At 40.0% G+C, this 21191-nt stretch overlaps 1 protein-coding gene across 3 annotated transcripts in view; it reads left to right on the forward strand.

The window, feature by feature from the left end:
* Positions 1–21191, forward strand: part of LOC137585803 (lachesin) — a 149402-nt gene that overhangs the window by 89946 nt on the left and 38265 nt on the right. For all 3 annotated transcript variants that reach the window (XM_068301757.1, XM_068301755.1, XM_068301756.1), the window contains 3 exons: positions 9175–9285; positions 15418–15618; positions 20889–21029. In XM_068301757.1, the coding sequence (XP_068157858.1) occupies positions 9175–9285; positions 15418–15618; positions 20889–21029 (453 nt within the window). The remainder of the gene's footprint in view (positions 1–9174; positions 9286–15417; positions 15619–20888; positions 21030–21191) is intronic.

Genomic DNA, 21191 nt, shown 5'->3' on the forward strand with positions numbered 1-21191 from the left:
AACTGTTAAATGAGATGGAGTGAGTGAAAGTGAATGAGTGAGTGAGAGAGGGCCGAGAGAAAAATGTGGCTCAATAAAATCAAAGAGCAGACGTGATACCATAGCCTGTAGACCCAGTCATAGTCATAGTCATAGCCGATTCCGAATCCAATGCCAATGCAAAGTACGGAGAATCAATTGTGTGTTGACATTTTTATCAGTGGCCGTTGTCGTGCCCATCGTGCCCTTGGAGCTGGTCTGGTCTGCTCTGCCGTGCGCGGTGCGTATATCGGCATGTCGTAAGCTAAAATTTTAATAGAAAGAAATCAGTGCCAAAAACCAAGTTCGTCCATGACAATGTTGACCCTTTTTTCTTCCGTTTTTAGGTCGATTCCCTTTTTTTTATTCTTGTGTTTTTTATGCGTATGATCAAACGTGCCTGGAAGCTAGGGTTGACTGACTGGCTTCTGACTGCTTGTGACTGTGTGTTTGTAAGGTGCGACCTGGTCGAATTAAATATGTAAACATTCAAGGCAGTTGTAAGTTGTTTATGGTGCGTATAACTTGCGTTTCGGTTTTATGCTAATGCGCTTCACACGCGGCGTATGCGTGATCCCCTTTTACTTATGGGGGAGGTGGGAAAAGGGCGCCACAAAACTTTGATTACGTCTTTTTGTCAAGGCAACGTCGAAAACATTTAATTGTGCATCATAAGATGCTTACTTAATTATCTCCATGTATGTATATATGTTCGTATCATAGAGATCAAAATCAGAGAGACGAAATCACTCAATAGAAGTAAGAAACTCTTGCGTCTAGCCGAATGAAATGAATAAAATTACCAAACAGAGAAACTAACTACTTGAAGACGCACTTAAAAGAGTCTGAGCGCGTGTATTTGTGTATGTGTTTGGGTATTAGTGTCAAAGGCAACCAATTGACAGGTCGATGGCAACCGAGCTCATCAACAACAGCAATAACAGCAGCAGTAGGAACATTGTCGATGGCGGCAGCAATTGTGGCAAAGTCAAGCTCTCACCGATTGTTGGCGCCGCCTGCGGTTGCCGTAAACTTAACAGCAAACAATTATGTACGAGACCCTCACACACGCTTACACACCCGACTAGCACAGATACAAACTCAGGCGTACATACTGTTGGGAGAAAGCCGCAGTTCGTTTGCCTGGCAGATATTTTCCACATGACTGTGTGTGTGTGTATCTGCATATATGTATATTTGTTGTCCTTGTAACACTTAAAATTTAACACCAAGGCTGTTTGTTTGCTTATCTTACTTGCCTTGCCTCGCCTCGCCTTCACTTGTTTTCCTGTCACATCTCAAACCCTTTGCCGCGCCCACCTCTTTCTATTCTCCTATCTCATCTCTCTGTGTTTGCTGCTTAAGTCTAGTTTGCCAACTATTACGACATTGCTGCGTAATTAATTTTGAAACGCCAAGCTGCTCACTCTCTCACTTTCTCACACAATTTCTCATTCATTCTCTCACATTCTAATTCTACGCATAGTTTGTGCCTTGCACACATGTCTGTGTCTAACAAAATGCCAAACTGTCATATTTAAGCATGGAAATATCGATTCTTGAGCTACAAAAAAATATCCATAATATATCACTCATACGACATGTTCAACGGAAAACACAATCATTTATAATATCTCCATAGTAGGAAAGTATTTTGTTGAACTTTAGCTTCAATTTATGTATCGATTTTCCTGAGTTGAATCAAACCTCTATTATATGAAGGCTGTAAGTTTAACTAATAAAGTAACATTTTAATGTTTTCATTTGCAATATTCATAATTTTGGGTTCCGTAGGAGACTGTCTGAATGAAATGTGCAGGCAAACGAACAGTGAAACAATGTAATAAATAAATATTTAAAGGAACAAACTTATTTTTGCCATCACGAAGTTTAGATGCACTTGCAAATTATAATAATGTATCAAATGACTGGCTTTAATACAATAGCTTCTTGAGAATACCTGACAGTTGACCGAGCATCAAATATTTTTCTTATATTTTCCCAGTGAAAGGTGTTTATAGGTGAAATATCATCGACTTGCCAATAAAATCTTACTTTTTTCTATATAGTTTTAAAGCCGTACTGGATATTTTGACGAACTGCATATAGAAGTAGGTCCACTGTGCCGGCTGGCCGGCCTTTTGTCTGTGTGACACTACAAGGTTAATTTCAGCTTAATGTCACCGCGCGACTAAGTTATGTGGCCACTTAAATTCCAAGCGCCTTCTCTACAATGAAACACACACACACTTGGCTAGGGCACTAACGCTATCGTCAGCTCGTTTTTCACTCGGCCCTGGGGCACTTTTCTCTTTCTTTTACACATTTTTCCTGGCTTTTTTTGTGCAGAAATTTTTGCTTTGTCTGACTTGGCGCGACAAACACTCAGGGCTTTCGCTCTTCCCCTCCCACCTTCTGGGCTCAAGCTATTGTTGAAGTATTTAAATGGTTGCATCTCCATCAAAAATTCAACAGTGCAAAAGAATAAAAAAAAAACGTATAAATTTGTGCAACTGGCAAAAGGAAATGGAAATATTTGTTCTTCTAAATAGATTATTGTAAGGCTTATTAACTGAGATACAGATTCGGACCGAATTGAGCAGGACCTGTTTTTGTTGCATAACAAACGAGCATGCCACATGAACACGTAAACATAACGAACGCATTTTAGAGTAACCTAATCCGATTTGTCTCTCTATGTCTTTGTGCGTTGCTTTTCTATTCCGATTTTACCTGCCTGCTGACCCATTTGTATGCTTTTTCACACTTTATGGATTCTATTTACCACACATTCTCACACACACACATTTCACTTAAATTGTGATGGTGTTTACAGAACGCATGACTAGCGGAACTAGCCGAAAATCACCTTTACCTGGACCACATACCCATACAAAAGCAGCAAAAACAACAACAACGGGCTTACCGTCAGGTTTCCCAGCTGAGCTCAGTCAAAAACGAAAAACCTTTCCTAATTAAGTCGACATACAGCACGCGGTTCAGTTTGGTGCGGTCCTGTCCTGTCCGGTCCGATGCGATCCTTCATGCATTCGTTGTGCCCATGCCATAGACCCATTGAGCCCTTAAATTCGTACTCCTCTCACACTCTCTTTCGCTTTGGTTTTGGTGGCGTTTTTGCACCATGGCCTTTTTTCCCGCAGTTTGCTGCAGTGCGACTCGCAAAATTAGGCCACGACCCGAGGTATCCTCGGTCATTTTCTTGCTTCCTCTACAGACACATACGTATACAGTTCGTCATTCATAAACCCAGGGGAAAAAAAAAGAGTGAAAAAAAATTCTTCTGACTGGCTAGAAAATTTGCATACACGCATTTTCCCCTTTTTGGTTTTTACGGTTCTATTTTTTTTCCTTTGGATGGGTTTCTTTTTGCTGAAACGGTGCGGATTTCCCACTTTTGGGTGGCAGTTGGTCGGCAAAGTGTTCGGTGCACATGCCCAGCATTTAAGCAACACACAAATTTTTGCACTTTTTAGCATGCATTTGGGTGGATTTTGAAAATTTTTTAAACCATACGAATAGGGTAAGTCGCGAAAGGAAATCGTAAAGTAAATTGGAGATTCGGAGCTCCCATTAGTTTTGCATGGATTCTGCACAAAATTCAATGAATGTTTTCCAATGATTTCTTGCGAATAAGAAGTCAGTCAGCCAGTCAGTCAACCTCAAATGACGCTAAGTGAATTGTGTGTGAATTTCATTCGATGGAGAAATTACAAAAAAATGTCATTTCACACGCAAAAATATTTAATATGCACAAGAGCAACACGGACAAAAGAAGAAGAAACTGACTGAGAGAGAAATAAGGAGAAAGTGTGTGTTGTGTCAGTGTCCTTGTCGGAATGTCATGCCATATTCAAATCCATTTCGTTGGGCATTAAAGGCAGCAAACAAATGGCATGAATTTGCAGTATTTTTTGTTTGTCCCCTCTTTCTCGTTCTCCTGTCTTTATATTATTGGCATTCTCTGTGCTGTATAAATTATCAACAAGAGCGAAAGAGATTTTTATCATTTTGTTTACCGATTTCAATTTCATTTTTATCGCATGCAATTTACATGCTGCCTGCTGTCCATTCTGACATCATGATTGATGTCGCATGCTGGCGACAGTCAATTATCGTCAATCACTGGGCAGCACCCAGAGCCTCACCCCTCTATCCAGTCCAAAATCCAATCACACCCGCGTACCCTTGCCAAACAGGAAGAAGACAGTGTTTTGGGACTTCTATGACTTGCAAGAAAACGTGCTCACATTACTCATACGCACTGTGTGGCATCAGGAAGTTTTCATTTTGTTTTGTGTTGTTGCTATATTTTCTTGTTGCAGGAAAGGAATTTTGTAATAAATTTTATCACTCAATTTAGCCCGAGGAAAGGTGAAAGAAAAATACTTTAAGTCTTTAATTCACAAAAAAACATACACACACCGTTAGCTGCTAACACGAAATGGAAATCATTGCCGTCATTTGAAAACCATTATACATATATATAAAATATATGCGTTAATCTGATATGCAAGCGCTCCGAGTCCATGGCACACAAATCGAGTGAATAAAAATGTCACCCGAAAGCGGCAACAACAATAAGGAGAAAATACAATTTATATATACGGAAACTTTCGGCGCGGAAAATAAAAGCAAAGCAAAAAAGAATGGAAACGAAAAGCAGAGGAAACTAAACTCGTTGTCCTTTTGACTAAAACGAGCCTCTTCACGCAGTTAAAGTGGTCGGTGTGTGTGTCATCGTCGTGTTGTCGTTGCATGCAACCCATACGCTAAGTAGCTGCCGGCTTGAGGGTGCCATGGCATGGCCTCTTGGCGCGTGATCCTGCGAAAAGGTTGCCAAGGCAATTGAGTGTGAAAATTTTGCGAGAGACTGACTTACTATATAGAGAGTAGAAGCACCTTTGCGCGGCCTAAAGGCGCACACACACACACTGGCTTATATAATGTTCGACTAATGCACGAGCAGGCAGCCAAAAAGCCGTGGCCCCCACCCACCACGCATCACTCCAAAAAGTTGGCTATACTGACAGCTTATGAGCACGGTCAAAGGGCATGGGCTCAAGGTGCTCAAGCGACTGTCGACAAGTCAATAAATATGCTTTCACATATTCATTGGTAGGGGGACGACGACATGTGCTGAGAACCTGGGCCTACCTACCTCGATGACGCTTGAGTCAAGTCAAGTCAATCACGTGGTGACATTGTTGTTACTGCCATATGCAGACATTCCGAGCACATTGACATTGATTTGTTTTTGTGTTTTTTGCACGTTTAGTTTGAGCTTCCTTTGGGTCGACGGTCGATTCTCATCTTATGTTGGGCAGCGTTGAAAACTTTTGCACCATTGCGTCTCACTTAGTTATTTCCTTTTCGACTTCTATTAGGGGGTGGTGTTTTGGGGGCAAACGACTCAGACCAGCAGCCGGCTTGTAATACGCTTTTGATTTGCCCGAAATTCCATTTTTCACAATTTAATGCGCATTTCGCTACGTGTTGTCGTCGCCGGAGCCATCTGGAACGTGCCCAGGACGAAGGACCCCCGGGGACAACGGACACACACACACACATACTCATAGACATCTATCATAGCCATAGGAGCATTTGTCACGTGAAGGACAACGTGATTTCATTTTCCTGTCGCCATAAAGGTGACACATTGCATTCGTATTCCTCTTTGGTCCATTTGTTTTGTATTTGTCGTTCTTGTTGGTTGTTGCTAACTGAGTAAGTGAGTGAGTGAGTGAGTGAGAGGGCTCGGGGAATTCGGTTCTCTTATTTTTTGCCTTGCGTATATTTAATACGTTTGTTGGCATTTTTTGTATATGAGAGTATCTAGAAATATGTACGTATAGGAAGTTTACAATTTTCGTAGTCATTCTATTGATTTTCAGCAGGCAAAACCATGATGTTAAACCGCAGCTATGCACCAAAACAAATTACCCACAGCAGTTGGCCAACAATTTACCCTCAACATAACTTCAGATTTTATGGCCCACATGTGTGTTCGAAAGGGGGTTCAACAAAACAGTGAGGACCATCAAATTGCTGTTCGTTGTCTAGTGTTTTTGCAGGAGTCAACTGTGAAATTAGCGGTGCGCTGAGTTCCCGTTAACCCAAACCAAACCAGTCAGCCAAAGCGATCCACCTGGCCAATGCCTTCGACTTTTGGTCGGTTCGCTTGTTCCTGGTTGCTTGCTTGCTTGGTTTGAGCCAAGTTTCATGTGAAAAGTGCACTTCATGAATATTTCACTTGCAATCACATTGTTTTCCCGCCAACTTTTCAGATTGTTTTAACATGTGGCGGAAGTGGGCGTGCCATGATGGAGGCATGTGGCACGTAAAGTTGCCACAACAAACTTTTGTACAGTGCAGTGTGTGTGTGTGTATTTTTTGAGGTAATCCTTAATTCTTTTGTGTTGCATTCGGTGGCTGAAAACTTGAACAGTTTCTTGCAGTTTGCCGTGGCCGAAATATGTAAGATTTATATAGCCATTGACCAAAGTCAAGATAGACGTCTGAACTTTTCCTCTAGAGGCCATAAGTAGCTGCCGTTAAAACGTGTTGGGCTCACCTTGCCCCAATTTTATTCCATGTGCGTGGATTAAAGTTTCGCTGAGGCTTTTAGTTGGCCACTCTAAGCATGGCATTTAATGAACATTTTTCTGCCAATTTTCTCTATGATGCTGCCCTTATTCTCACTCTCACCTATTCCCAAACCTAAATTCACAAACAGTTGCACTCGAAATTAGAACTGTGACTCCCAACTGCAACTATTTTTTTTCTCTACAATTTATGCACTTTGCGTGCTGGTAAATTTTTCAATTTCTATCTTACCTCATTCATTTTTTTGCCTTTTGTGGGCGTTTTGTTGAAGGTCAAATGAATGGAGGAGTTTGCTTGGCCCCGGCAAAATGAAAAACTTGTTTGATAATTTTCTACTCAAATTGAATATTTGCTGCAAATGTGTGTGTGTGTGTGTGTATGTGTTAGTGGGGCAAACTTTTCTTATTCTCTGCGAATAACTTTAATGGAAAAACTTTGAATATCAAACCGCAAAAAAAAAAAAAAAAAAAAATTGAAAGCAAAACCAACCGCAAACGAAAAGCAGACAAAGAGTGGGCACTAAAATTGGAAAATTCGAAAATTGAATTGTACACAGAGAAAGGAAAACAAGAAGAATATATTGAAGTAACCAGAAGGACCTACCTAACTGAACGACTTGACCACAAGGTAGAATCCTCTTCCTTTTCCCTAATGAATATGAAATTTCAGCATTTCCATGTCTAAGTGTGTGTGTGTGTGTCTGAGTGGGTTAGGTGTTCCAATTAGAGAAATGTCTCTCTACACCAGAGTCGACGTCCACCTCATGATTATCATGCTTTATCCCTATCCCCATCATCATTATCATCATCATCATCATGGTCACGTCGGGCAGAAGTCATTTAGTTTATTAGCACTCACTCTGTTCATGTGAAGCGTCATCTTCAACTTCAAAAGGGAATAAGTTTCGCTCAACTGACATTATTTCGTTATTATCCGCATCAAGGATTCGATTGACAGGCAGACACACGTGCTGGCAAAATGCCTTTATGCCTTAGCGAAAATATTGTCACAAGCAACGAGAAGGATACAAAAGAAATTATATTTATATTACGACAGAACAACAAACAAGGAGTGGAAACAAAAACACAGAAAAATAGGCAAAAGCCAGGTCAAGAACAGAAAAGAACAGGAGAAAATCATCGAAGGAGAAGAACGACAGCAAAGGCAAAGGGAAAAAAAACTAAAGTAAAATCAAATAAAATGCCGGAAACATGGCATTTGGGGGTCGGTGGGCTGACAAGTGCGTTCTAGCTCTGGCTTTTGGCTTTTTGCTTACTACACAACACCCATTTTTTTTCTTTTCATTTCTCTTCACTTTCACTCTCGATCTGGTCTGGTTTGGCCTCGCCTGGCCTGGTATGACTGTCGTTTGTCGTCTCTCTTTGCACACGTTCACGAATGTTTTCGCAGCAGATAAATACAACATTTGACACTTCATTATTGTGCCCGCAGCGTAATCGAATCAATTCAATTCTAGGACCTTAGCCAAGGCTTGTTCCATGGTGTCAAAAGTGCTTGGCCGGCCGCTCATCGACATAGCTTATGGCCCCTGAAGGCTCAAGCCAGCAGCTTGCCCTGTTGACACATTCGCTTAAATGTATTAAATTGTTTGCCATTGCTTTTTGTCATTGTTGAAGCTGACGCAGAGAATTTTTTTCTGTTCTTCCTCCTCGTCCTTGCCATCGTCGGCGTAGTCGTTTTGTTTGCGTGCGGAAATGTAGTGCCCCGAACAAAGCACTTTTACAGTGTATCAACTTTTTGCAGTGTCACATTGAGAGTAATCGATTGCTCTGTAACCGGATGTGAGTGTTTCCTGCCTGTAGGTACCCTAGAATTGGTCTAGCTCGGCGGTTTCTATTAATAACACAAGTAGTTTATGCAATAATTATTGTTTAATTACGAAAACGAAATAAATATTCTAATGTAATGCCGTACGAAGCAGGGCGGGAGGTAGGGCTTTTGATGTGGTCACTGTTGGGACGCATTAATTATGCGGTACACGAATTATTGGTCAAGTACAAACACTCAAATTTCGCAGGAACACACACAAACTTAAATGCAATTAAATTAATGAACAAAGTCTGATATAATATCAAACCAAAATGTGTGCTTTAATATTTAAGAGCTTTTTAACACTTTGTCGCACACCCACACGCACACACAGTGACAAAAAGATAGTATGAGAAAGTGTGTGTGTTCTGGATTGACATTAAAAATTGATTAGCATATCAACAGCAAGTGCATTAAATTATTTGCCATCTACCAAAGTTGACAACTTTCGTTGGATGGGCATAATAAAATGCACTTTATGAACTTTGCGACATTTGACAAATTTTCTTAAATGCACTAAACCAATTATATGTACACACACACACACACACACAAACACACGAACACAGACTTGAGTGCGTGACATGTGTACGATATGTGTAGATACAGAGTCAGAGAGAGAAAGATTTTCTTTAATACAAAATATTTTGAGTAATTTTCTGTCAATGAAATGTTGTCCTTATTTTCTTCTCTTTCTTGCAGGCACTGGTCAAGGAATGATGAAGAATGAGCCCATGTTCATTTCACGTTCGGAGACATTTAAATTCATTGCCGGTGAGACAATAGTCTTGCCCTGTGAGGTGGCCAATACGGGTGAGTACTATTTAACTTTAACTCGACATTAAATTAACTGCGGAATGGATTAATATACATACATACCGAAAGACAAACCACAAGGACAAGCTGACGACGAGGAGAATAAGCATAAGGACAAGAGACATGTCCGTCGTTTCATTCTCAGTCTTAGTCTTAGTGGTTATGGTATTTTTGTTTTGGTTTTTCATTTCATTCTTGGTCCTGTTTCTGGTTTTGGTATTTGTACGTTTTTCAATTTAAATGCGGTCGTGTGTGCGAGATTATTTGTATACATATAAGAAGGATTTAGCATAAGCAACATAACATGAGAAGGAATAATAAAAAAAAGGACCACTGGTTGGTCAAGATGGTCAGCATGGGACTGAAAATACAAAATGCTACATAAAAACTTGGAGAATGCCGTTTCCAGCGTTTATGTAGACAAAATACATATACATACATATGTATGTATATACATATGAGCTGTGTCTCAAGAAGATGTTCGAGACATATTTATATATACATACGTATGTATATGAATATGTGTGGAAGAAGCAAAAAGAAAAAAGTGTATACAGAACAAAGAATTTCATTTGCGTTTCTTATGCACTTCATTGCCTCCGAGAGACAACAAGGACAGGCCAAGGCGATGGTGCTGGCTCTGTGTCTGGCGATACATAGAGAAATTCCTGCAACAAAATTATAGCTGCGGGCAGTTCGGGTAACGAAAAGAAAAGACAGAAAATGAAAAGAAAAGAAATAAGCAGCAGAAGAAAATAAGTATAAAGAGAGTACCGAGGCGAGGGCAAATAAATTGCCTGGGCGTAGGCGTCCCTTTCTCCTACTGCTCTTCCTCCTTCGTTCCACTGCCTCACCTAATACCGCATTATGCTAATAAAGTACCCATACGACAATTTCATTACGGGACAACCAACTTTAGATGCAGCTTAGTGGCGCTCTCTCGTAAATACTATAATTAAAACCGATTCATTTTGTTTTTATATACACCTTCTAATACCTTTTAGCTCCGCCCTCTCCCCTTCCTTCAGCTTATTCTTATTTTTATTTTGGTTTTTGCTTATAATAACACGCATGGTTTATGAACCTGAAGATAAACTGATTAGACCGTGCAGAGGTGCAGGTGCAGCTCGATTATAATTCCTCTTTATGGCCCACACAACTCGTAAAAAATGTTGAAACAAAAACAAAAAAAAAAAAAAAAGAAATAATAATAATTGATAGAATTTTTAAAACCACAGCGAGAAAAAAAAGGAAACTTCGTTTTGTGTTAGGTACTTCACACAATTTATGCGCATTTTCATTTCATTTTATGATGAATACTCGTAAAATTCGGAAAACGGAAAAATCACATTGCAGACGAGCAAAGAAGGAAGAGAAAGGAGTTTTCCCTTCCCATCTCTCAATCTCTCAGCTTTTTTTGTGCGTGGGTAAATGAGTGTGTGTGTCTGTGTGGGTATTTGCATATTATATGAAAATTCCTTTAAACACTTATTACGCCGCTTCGCACTTTTAAAATGTAATCTTAGGGGTTTTGCTGCCAAATACAGAAGAGAGAGAGGCAAAAAGGTTGCACAACAGTCAGATAAAGAAAGCTTTGAACGAGATACTCAACAAACGAGTGGGAGAGAACGAGGGAGAAAGAGATAGAGAGAGAGTGAAAGTGATGAAAGGGATGGGAGGGCTGTCTCTAAATAAACATTGAAACATTTCATCATTATCATTTTATTTCAATTTTTATTTGTGCGCCTTGGGGCCATGCAACAATAATGTATTTTTACTTAGGCAAACACAAAACTCGCATGAATTGAAAACAGAGTGTGGGAGTACCAAAACGGAGTAGAAATTGGAGGCAGAAATATTGGCTTAGTGAAGTTTTGCGACAAGCAAACAATTATATTTACATATAAGTGTATTACGCAGGCGGTTTCCAGTTACCCTCTAGTATTATATTATATCTAAAATACATGAAACTGATTAGCAACAAAAATATCGCTGTGTGTGAGTTATTTTTTTTGAGTTGCTTGTGTAGACTTCTTTAGACACAAACTCACAATTTATGATGTTTCCGAATAATAAACTTTGAAAATATTTGCAAAGCTTTTAGATGTTTGACAAGAAGAATAAACCCTTCAATTATTTAATTACAGGGTAAAAATTGATAAAGGAATATATTCCATTTCGTTGCTAACTAAGCATAATGACATAGAAGTTGCTCCAGCATATCCAGATTTTAATATGGGAAAATTGAATTGAATTTCTGTTTCTGTTTCGTTTCACTTTGGCTCTCTTCTGTTCTGCTAGGTTCTAGGCTGTTGGCTGGCAAGCAGCAAAAAGCAAACAACGAAAGTGACAGAGCGTACTTATTCTATGTAGATATTTTGTGGCTGAAGTTCTTACTGTCTCTGTATCTCAGATTGTCTCCCTGTGTTTGTGTCTATGTGAGTGTGTGTTCCTGTGTGTGTAAAATTTATTTAGGCAAATTTTCTCTGGCATGCTCCACTTTTCATTTTCTTCGTACACAATATAGAAGCAAAAGTTTGCAATCAGTGTTGAGAAAAGTAAATATTATTAAATAATTTAAGCTGCATATTTTCACATTTTGCGTATATGCGTTTTTGTCTGTGTTTGTGAAATTCACTGAATTGCTAACTGGAATATTCTAAACATTGAAATGACATGTAATGAAAATTGCTGTTCATTTTTACTTTTTGCACTCTTTAAAGTATTCTTTATTCAAGTTATTTGCATTTACATTTGTTGTTGCAACAACTAATTAATTGTTTTTATAGTTTTATCTGCTACTTAAGTTGTCCTCATCCCTGGCCAAGTGTTTGAGTGTGTGTGTGTTTGTTTGTGTATTTTTCATTGCGGTTACTGCGGCATTTAACAACTCTCGATGTGAATGCAATAAAATTTAAAAGAGAAAAAACAACAAAAACCTTTTTATTGTGGCCATACCAACGCTCATTACGCTTTGATGGAGCGCCGTAGACGTTGCCGGAGAGCTCGAAAACTATTACATAGAAACGGAAATGGAATCGTACCGCAAAAGTTGAAGTTGTACAAACAGCAGGATCAGCAGCAGGAATGAAGACTTGGATTCGGGGTCGTGCCAGGGGAAGAGAAAAAGATGTGGCAACAAAAGCAGGCAACAAAGTTTCAATATTAATGCCATTTACAGTTCTAATTTCGCTTTTTACGTATACACACAACACACACTTAACACACTCAAAACGGACAAAAAGTTGTGCAAGAACTTGCAGATAAGTCTTTCCCCTTCTTCTGTCTTATACCCTGTGTCTCTCTCTGTCTTTGTCTGCGTGTGTGTATTGCGGCGGCTTAGCCGCAACATCGTTTATCTTCGGGGGTCATCATCTTATAATATTGGCCTTTCCGACATGCAATAAATTGCGCTCAGACAAACAACATGTCGGTCGGTCGGTCGTCCGGACGGACGGTCGCTTGCAAGCAAGCTTGAGGCTCGTTTCTCGTCTCTTCAATGGTTTAAGGCATATTGCGCATACGCACAGTATGCCCAGAGCAAACAGATAAAGGCGCTGCAACAATGCTAACATGCCTCATATATTTGAATAGTTTCTAAGTATTTGTGTGAGTGTGTAACTGTGTGAGTATTTATTTGTGTGTGTATTTGTGCGAAAGTGTAGAAAACTAAAAGTTAGCTTTGGCCGTAAACAATGAGCTGGCCGCTTCGCTTCCTACGAACATTTCTAACCACACACACACACACACTGACCATTCCTAACCATTTGTCGAGCAGGCCGTGTTTAACTATGTCTACGACTGTGTGTGTGTGTCTGTATATGACTCTGACATACAAAAATACTGAAAATGCTTTTACCGAGTTTCCGGCCTGGCGTGAGCTTAACAGCGCAATTGTTTGCATGTATTGTTATACCCTCACCCTCGAACCCACACTCTCCTGCTTCTCTTTACTGTCTCTGTTCTATGTAAGTGTGTGTGTGTGCTTCTATTTAGTTTAGAACACTTAAACCGGAAATTGAGGCGTTTCGTGTTTTGCTTGTTTTCGTTAGATTGTTGTTATTTTAGTTAACAATTTATTTAGTTGCAACCCGTTCAACTCATACTTACAGACAGAACAGGACCGAGGGGGGGTAGACCCAAAGAGAGAGCCTTAATTTATGTGTGCCAGGGCATTATTTGTACTCCTGCTGCTGTTGCTGCTGCGGACAAGTGGCTGGTCCTTCCCAATCCAGTTACACACATACACAGTGGAACAGAGGTTACAAGCTTTGGTCAAGTCAAGTCAACCCATACAGGACACAACAGAAGACAAGACAAGGCACTCCAGCTAATATTGACTAAAATCCAGGAACAACAAAGGCATCTGCTCTCTTGCCTTTTTCTTCTTCAGTATTATTAATTTCCTGTCTAGAGTCTTTAAAAATTCCAACAAAAATGAAAGAAGAAATGGGCTATCCAAGTTCATGTTAAGAGATTTTCAAGTAATTCAGTCTGCAAAATATTTCATGATTCTTTATTTTAGACTCACAGTGAACGAAACAAACGTATATCCTGATCTGAACCTTTTGCTGCTGATGCTGATGATGAGGTTAAAATGGTTGGCCAATTTCTCGTTCAGGCGGAAAATATGAAATGAACGATGCCAGGAAACTGTGCTTGTCAGCCATACAGAGAACCCAAACCATACGCCACGAATTTCTTCCTCACTCATTCTCAGATCTGTCTAAGGAATTACATTTGCCCTTCCCTCGCTTTTTTTTCACACACACAGAGTCGGTGTTGGAGTTTGCAGCTGGAGTTGCAGTCGGAGTTGGAGCCGACACACGCTAACAAACAGCAGGTGGCTCCTCGTTTATTTATTTGTTTTTGCAATGCACTCAACATTCTTGCCACTTTTCCTCATCCTGCCTGCTTGAGCCTCCTGCCAGCCAGTTATCCAGTCAGCTTTCGTCGGAACTGCTGCAACTTCAACGTGGGCCTGGTAGGGTTCGGTGTGGTGTGGTCTGGATGTTGTTGAACTCATTGCAAATAAATACGCTTTTTGAATGCGCATGTAAATGACTTCATAAGCATTTTATTACCGCCGACATGACTTTGGCATGCGGTATATTTCTCCGTTTCTACAATATGGAAATCAATTTCAGAATTCTACCTTAAAGAAACTTTGAAACTTGACTCTAATGAGTTTTAGTTTTAAATTTGATTTTTCCCTTTTTTTCAATTTCTGACAAAAAGCGAAAGAGTGAGAGAGAGACAGAAATTTCTTTTAATTTCTCTTAATGAGCAGAGGCTTATCGTTCGTTGGCACCGTTCGATATATACGGAAGTCATACATCATTAGTAACAAATCCGGTAACTTCAATGGGCCGTGGACCCTTCCCGTTCCTCACCAACCTACTGCTGTCATTTCCCATGCCATTGCACACGCAGCACACGGAAATTTACATCGAACAACTCATATAAATTGAAAAAGGAATCACAATTAATGAGTTCGATGAATGCGCGCCATTGCCATTGAAAGAGAGCGAGCACGCGCGTATGTGTGTGTGCTTCTGACTGTCTGCCTGGCATCCTTCCCTATTTCCATCCTCTCACCAACTGTGGCATCCTCTAAATGTTGGCCTGGCATATGATTGCAAATGCCGCACATTAGCGGATATCAAGTGGGTGTTACTGAGTGCCTGCTGACTACCACTCTGACTCCCCTATTCCCTTACCCTCCCTGCTTTTTGTTGTTCGTGTCTGTCTGCGGTTTATTTTCCATCGCCTCCAGGCTATATCTCTCTCGCTCTTTCTCCCTTTCTTTATGTGTGTTCGGTTCGGTTGGGTCCATGGCAAATTGAATTTCTAGCCTTTTTAGATCTTTTCAAAAGCCTTGTAATTGAGTCATTCGAATTCTGACTTTTCAATTTGCATTGCTGTCTATATGTCTGTCAGTCTAGCGTGTGTGTATGACGCACTTGATCAGGCTGCCGCCCATCTGATTTAATAACTCTTGAATATGATTTACCAATTATTATATATACCCATACACTCACCACATACACCACATACATACACTCACCATTTACCAATTATTATATATACCCATACACTCACCACACTCTTGCTCTTTCCATCTTTCAGACCCATACGTTGTAGCCTGGAAACGTGGAATTGCCATACTAAGTGCTGGCTCTGTTAAGGTGACACCTGATCCCCGGGTCCATTTGGTCAATGGCTACAATCTGCAGATACGTGACGCCTCACCCACGGATGCCGGTGATTATATATGCCAAATTGCCACAATGGATCCACGTGAAATTACCCATACCGTTGAGATACTTGGTAAGTAGTAGGCACCCAGGCGAACAGGCCCACCCACCAGTTGGTTTTCGCCCATTTTAAGCATTGTTATGCAAAGTCAGGTCAGGGCACACACACGAGTATCAAAGGGAGAGCTAGAGATTGACGTTACTGCGAAATTTTTATGGCAATTTATGCGATTTCCTCAAATCACTTGGGGTTCATTGTTCGTCTGGCTTCATCATTTGGGCACCTATCAGCTCTTCAGTCGTGTTGTGTGTGTGTCTGTGTGTGAGGGTCAAATTAACATATTCCTATACATCCAAACCGACCTATCCTTGAGCTCTCAAAGCTTTATGATGTGCCTAGGCAGTGGTGGCAGCGACCACTCAAATATGCAAAATAGGTAAGCTGCAATTTGCCATCTTTTTATGGCCAGAGAGATTCAATAGAAGAAATCTTTGAGTGAAAAAAATCAAAACTAATCCGCCATTTGACTCAAAAAAAGAAAAATTTCGGTCGTATTTTCCTGCGGATGCAAATTGCTGCTGCCGCCGCCGCTGCTGTTGCTGTCTAAACTCTCAACTACATCCTGTCGAGTCTAGAGTATCCCATTGTGCCTAACAAACCTCCGTTTCGCTACTATTTTCATTCTCTCTCTCTCTCTCTATACTTCTATCTATCTTTATCTTTCCCCTTACTTACTTCCTTCCTTCCTTACTTTCATTCTTGTGGGCCATGCGTTTCGGCGTGCGTCTTTCGGCAAGGCTTCTAATCAGCAATGATGAATAATTTACATATATTTCCCCCAGCCTCCTTCCAATTACAATGTTGCCTTTTATTTGCATATGGCCCCTTTGCCATGGGGCATGAGGCAAAGGTAGTAAGTGTTCTTACAACTTTTGCACGAGTTCTTCTCGGCACATGCAAATTGCCAAAGAATTCCCAAAATCTCAAGTCTCTCATGGGCCTCAACTCTATCTTAACGAAATGATTGAAAAATAGTTTTACAGCACTCGACTTTAAAGCCAGTGTTAAGTAGTCTTCTTGCAGACTCTCTCTCTCCCTTTTTCTCGATTTGCTTTAATTTTATTTGTTACTCTGGGCCTATAAAAAACGCTTATTTATTTTAGCAACAGCAACTTTTTTCATTTGTCATTGAAACTTGGTCCTGGACTCGGTCTTGGCTTTGGTCTTGGTCGGTGGTTCTCTCTGTTTCGGTTTTTGGTTTCGGTTTCGCTACAAACAAATATTAAGCGAAGGGAAAGACTTGTTGTCGGCATCGTCGTTGTCATTCTCTTTTTTTTTCTCGTCATTCTGTCGTCTGGTGCGGAGTTCCCTTTTGTGGGGAAAACAATGTCGGAGAAGCACGAAAAAAATGTCGATTATTGAAAAGTTTTGTTTATTTTATGTGTTTATTATGCGCTCCGTTTGCCAAATAATGATCATGGCCAGAAATATTTCGTTTATTGAACTTTTCGCAGAGCGCACGTAAATTTTTTTCGCCCTAAACCCACCACCCAGAGCCGACAAACATCGTTCTCTATCACCGCCAAAATTTGGGTTCATACCGCATTGTTGTCAAAGGAGAGGAAACTGGTAGAAAATAATGCCCTGTCGAAGTTTTTATAGGCTCAGCAGCAGCTTCAACTCTTGGTTGTTGGTGGGTACAGAGTATACACATACATATAAATTTCATAAAGTTTGGCCTTCTCTCTCGTTCTTCTGGCAGCTTTTACGAGCGTAAATTACTTTCAGTTTGACTCCCTCTCTCACTCTCGCTGTTTCTCTCAAACACTAAAGATGAAAAAATAATGTGCGCTTTTGCCAAAAACTTTTGCACTTGTCCATGGAGCGAGCACTTACAAAGACATTAGCCCCAGGATGGCCAAAAAATGGACCAACTAGTAGAAGCTGCTCCTGGTATCGCAGCTCCTGCTGCTGGAGGCGCAATGCCAAACAATGGACAACAAAAAGTTTGCCCGTTGACAAATCTTTTAATATGGCCCAAAACATTAATATCGTTTCGCCTGAGTTTTGGCGCCAAAATAATTACAGCGACTCACATCCTCATGCCGACTATGACTATCTCTGCCTCTGGGCCTCGATACGATGAGCTTCAATATTTAATGTGTCCATGGATTGTCCAGCAGTCAAGGTTGCCCGAGGGGGCAGAGTCAGTCAGTGGTTCGTTTGTTGAGTGAATAGTTCCGGTGGTTTTCAGCCCTCACATTTATACATATATCTGTGTGTTGTTTTTGTTGCATTTTATTGACCAAATGTCAACATCAACAAAGCGTAAAGCGGGCGTACAGAACTGCATACTAAAAACTATGTCAAGGACCGTTGCATACATACAAGCGCTTTAGATGGACATTTTTTAAAGGCATTTTGCATTAATTTAACATCTGCAATACGTTGAACATTATTTAAATTGTATTTAATAAAACCAATTTGGCGTTGACATGACCAATACACACACACACACACACACCCTCATTTCAACTTTTCGCCCCATCCGATGTCCATCCATTAGCCAGCAAGTTGGACAGACTCTCTGGCATACCGAAATCTGACCGCAAAACATTAAGTTATGTGGTTAAAATGTGTGTGACCAGTCATTGTGGCAATTTAAAATATGTTTTTATATATGTTTATTGATTTTTAAATGCATTTACATAACCCGGTCTTTAATGTGTGCAAGTTATAGGCCGCCTCAGTTGACAGGAATCCAATTACAAATTAGGATGGTAATTAGAGGGGCTTTTGAGTTCAATTGGAAACGAAACTCTTCAACCGAATATCATAATTATTGTGAATTTGCTCAAGTCCAGAAAGAGAACGAGTGAAGGCAGAGAGGCGAAAGAGAAACGGAAGAGGTGTGCCCATTTAATTATGGGCAACAATAGTTTGCTCCTACACACACAATGGAGGTCACAACAATGTTTGCACAATAACAATAGATGCTGAGGTGCAGGAGAAGAGTTTTCGTATAATTATATACCTGCCACATGGATTATATAAACAAATGTCATACACACACGCACACCCACACACACAGCACACACACATAAACATCAACACGCATACGGTAGTTTGAGTTTCTTTAGTTATCTGAGACAAATTGCAGTCAAGCAGAGCAGCAGACCAAAGCAATTGAGCCCACAATTAAATGCCAAGATTTCTAAACACACATTTAAGTCTTAGCACTAAAACTTAAGCAGATGCTAAAATAGTTTGCCTTCTACTTGTCAAAGTGGGGCAAAAGTTTTTGCTTCAATTTTAACTTTAGGCAGAGTGAAATCAATATGCAACAAACGACGCTGTCAAAACTGGCCGCAACGACTAGCAGCAGCAGCAGCAGCAGAAGCAGAGTTAGTGGCATTACTGCTTCTGCTGCTGTTGCTACTGCGGCCACTGTGGCAAGTGCTTTGAAAGGGCTGCTTATTAAAATTTTTGCCATACCACAAGCAAACCACCGCCATTCTGATCCCTTCCATAGCTTAGCCACACCACACCACGCCATCGAACAACCCACCCCATCCTACCATTCGGATCTTCCGACATCGATTCGACACCCATTAAGTAGTCGTCATCTGCATGACATTACAGGCCACAATCCCACGTTTTACATGCGCCGCACCAACCAGCAGACGTCAGTCAGTCAGCCAGTCCGTCAGAGAATCATCAACATTGAGCCGAAATCAATTTCTTTGAGTATTAATATAGAGCCATGTGCATATCAAATTCAATATATGTATGTATCAGTATAAGACCCAACTAAAGCGTGAAATTATTGAAAAACGAAGTAAAAAGACGCCATAACGACTTGAGTATACCTTGCACCGAGAAGCGAAGCTACTTTTAAAGCGTAGCCCATATCTAATACAAACAACCAGATCTTAGGTTTTCAAAACATATCAAAAATTTATATTTTAATAGGATCAGAAATGTTATTGTTGCGGCGTTTTGACTATACCCGCTGCTTTCACCTTGGATGCAGGGTATTACAAATACTTTCCCATAGAATGACTTACTCAACATTCCAGACTTTTTTATCTCTGTCTTTTTTGGTCTTGCCGTTTGCCCCATGGCTCATGATTTATTATAGTCTAATGCATATTTTGCGGTTTGCAAAAGGCAGACTTGTGTATATTGCCTCTGTGATCAATAGTAATTTTCTTTCAAATGCAAATACATTTCCCCACATGTACGAGACGAGAAAATGCCACAGTCATAGCCTGTTTTGTCTCTATCTTTATCTCGGCTTATTTGCCTTGGCCAAAGCAATCGCATTTATTATTTGATGTATTGCAACAAATAAAATATAGACATAGATTTCCGAAAGAATTGCATCAATAACACATGTTATTTTTAGGCTCTTTGGCAGACTTTAATTTAATGTATAAATTCGGTACTCGTATCTAAAAATCTTTCTATTGCTTTTGGTTTCATGAGCTGTTGATTTTATTTTTCTTTAATGGCATAACATTTCATTTTAGTTTTTTTTTTAGTTACACAAGAAGTTGTCTTTTTAAATAAATCAATCAATGATAAAGACTAAGATGAAAACTTAATTACTAAATAAAAGGAGTAAGAAAATTTAATATTACTTATAAAACATCTTAACTTTAAAACTTTTGAAGAATTCGTTTATTAGCTTTTTTACTTAAAAGAAGAATTAGAGTCACCAGCAACGGGTTGCGGGTTATGGTAAATAATTAACTTCACAAAAAACCTTTGCCAATGGTTTTGATAACGAAGGAGTTTTCTTTTTTGGCATTCTATTTTATAGAATAATTAAGAAAATAATTCATTGCTTTGATTGAGTACAATGCAAAAGAAATAAATGTATTTGAAGGGAAAGACACAAAGCGCTAACACAAACACTGTGGTGTAATAATTTTTAACATCTGTAAACTAATGCGACCGCAAATATAAATAAACGGCCGAGCTGAATTAAATCAAAATTGGACCCATAGAAAAGACCCGTCCGTGAGACCATGGACTCGACTAGGGCATGAGATGGCCCCAAAGCCTAAGAGCACAAATGGCATTTTACTCTCATTCAATTTGCATTTCGGCCGCATTTATTTATTCAAATTGTTGTACAGTCCCGCTCAACTTTGCATACATTTTCAATGGACCTTGCCGGGCGGTCGGTCGGTCGGTCGGCCAGCTAGCGACGGGGTTTAACTGAAAGTCGTTTTCTTCTATTTATTATTATTTGGGGCCCACATTTCTAATGTGTTTCTTTTTTCCTGCATTGCTTATTGTTTTGTTGTCTTGTTGTTTCTTTGTTTTTCTTGCAGTACCGCCGAGAATTCATCACATTAGCACCGGCGGACATTTGCAAGTCAAAAAAGGCTCATCAGTGCGCATTGAGTGCTCGGCCTCTGGTAATCCAACGCCAAATGTGACCTGGAGCCGCAAAAATAATATTTTGCCCAATGGTAAGATTCAGCATAAGTATCAAAAACCTGCAATAGAGGGATAAAGAGAGAGAGGAGGCAAGAAAGGAAAACCAAAAAGGATGAAAATTAAAATCATAAAGAGCAAAAAGCACAACAACAGGCCAACAACCAGTGGGGCAAAAAGTAAATGAATATACCCCA

The sequence above is a fragment of the Drosophila tropicalis genome, unplaced genomic scaffold (assembly GCF_018151085.1).
Source record: "Drosophila tropicalis isolate 14030-0801.00 unplaced genomic scaffold, ASM1815108v1 contig_878, whole genome shotgun sequence".
Taxonomy (NCBI): Eukaryota; Metazoa; Arthropoda; class Insecta; order Diptera; family Drosophilidae; genus Drosophila; species Drosophila tropicalis.